The following is a 1537-nucleotide window of genomic DNA, read 5'->3' on the forward strand; positions in this document are numbered from 1 at the left end:
TGGAGATAGTCCAGTCCCTTCAATGATTGGTAAGCTATATTTGCGACAAGGGTTTCAGAAAACGAACCCACTTTCTTCGCAAGGCCTCCTTGAAGATTGCATGGCATCGCACAGTATTAGGAGAATCCATACGGCGGAGAATTTCAATTTCTTGACGTACTTGATCAGTGGCACCACCACGGATAACCTTCAAGGCGTAAACCTTAGAAGACTGCTTGTGACGAACTCGATAGACAGTCCCACCATTGCCAGAGCCAAGAATCTGTAGTTTCTCAAGATCAGACACGCATTCAACTTCTTGCCTTGGCAGAAGCAATGGATTAATAGGGATGCATTGCGGGATTTCTACTGGTTCCGGCACCTGAATATGCAGGTTAAGATGAGGACGTTTTCTCGACAGCGCCATTTTTCTAAGTTTCTGGGTGACTTTGAGGCATCAAAAAGATTAATGAAAGGTTACAGTAGAAAGAAGGAAGAGAGTTTTCTTGATTCAGAGATGACAACGTAAGAGTATCATGGCCAGTATGTGTATATGTAGAATCCTAAGGAAAAATAACCGTTGTAAAACCCTTGAAAGGGCGGGAAAAGGAAATTTACCGGATCTATTCTGTTTGATATTTAATGAAGTGAATCAAAAAATACCATATCTGCGCTGTGGCCATTTAATGAAGTAAGCGCAACTATGGAAACTATTGAGTCCCAAGTAACTGAAAAAACGGTAAGAAATATTTTAAATTTGTAAGATGCTTTGTCGACCATTTTCTTGAATTACAACAAAACTAATTTAGTTATAAGTAAATACATTTGATTTTAAACAATTTTTTTTTCCATAAAAGCTGAAAATAAATAAGTTACTTATTTTTATAAATAGTTCTTTCGATCCCCTATTTGGTTCAAATTCTTTATAACTCATTTTTTCCCAAACTTGTTTATTTTAATAAAATAATTTTCGTATGTATCAATGCTTAAGAGCGCTAGGCGGCTTACTTTTCTCTTCTTAGGTAAGACAATTTTTCAATTATGACACTGTTATGTTAAGTATGGAGTTTATAGATAAATGAATGATATAAAGTGACTTTATTCCGATAACCTATCGACAAACAACTTAAACTTAGTCGAATCTCGATTTGACTCTCCCTTTCTAGCTAGTTGAGACATAAGTTAAGAAAGTGTTTCCATTAGAAAGTAGAGAAAATATATATTTTCATTCTTTTATTTTTTGACAATCGGATGATCTATAACTACTATCAAAGGAATGGTACGTGCCTAAACAAGATATTGTTTGGGGATCCAAACTGTGAATATTTATATATATAACTGCACATGTACACTTCTGGCATAAATTTTTTATAGTTTCAATAAAGCCTCTTGGTTAGGCTTAAAAATAGAGAGTGAAGAGACACACATATGTCTGAAAATAATAGAATGTTTTTGTTTTAATTTTTCAAACTGTTCATAATTGACACATGTCCCACCTAAATTTGAGCCTAGATGTATGACATGATTGATTGTAGTTTAGTGGCAGCTAACAAAAATT

General features: G+C 34.5%; 1 protein-coding gene across 1 annotated transcript; it reads right to left on the reverse strand.

The window, feature by feature from the left end:
* Positions 1-67: 67 nt before the first annotated feature.
* LOC111383225 (mitogen-activated protein kinase kinase 9-like) lies at positions 68-406 on the reverse strand (the record flags this gene model as incomplete). Its single annotated transcript, XM_023007308.1, has 1 exon — positions 68-406. A coding segment is annotated over exon 1 (339 nt), but the record flags the coding sequence as incomplete, so codon positions are not given.
* Positions 407-1537: the final 1131 nt, after the last annotated feature.

This window comes from Olea europaea, unplaced genomic scaffold (genome assembly GCF_002742605.1).
Source record: "Olea europaea var. sylvestris unplaced genomic scaffold, O_europaea_v1 scaffold26357, whole genome shotgun sequence".
NCBI classification, from domain to species: Eukaryota; Viridiplantae; Streptophyta; class Magnoliopsida; order Lamiales; family Oleaceae; genus Olea; species Olea europaea.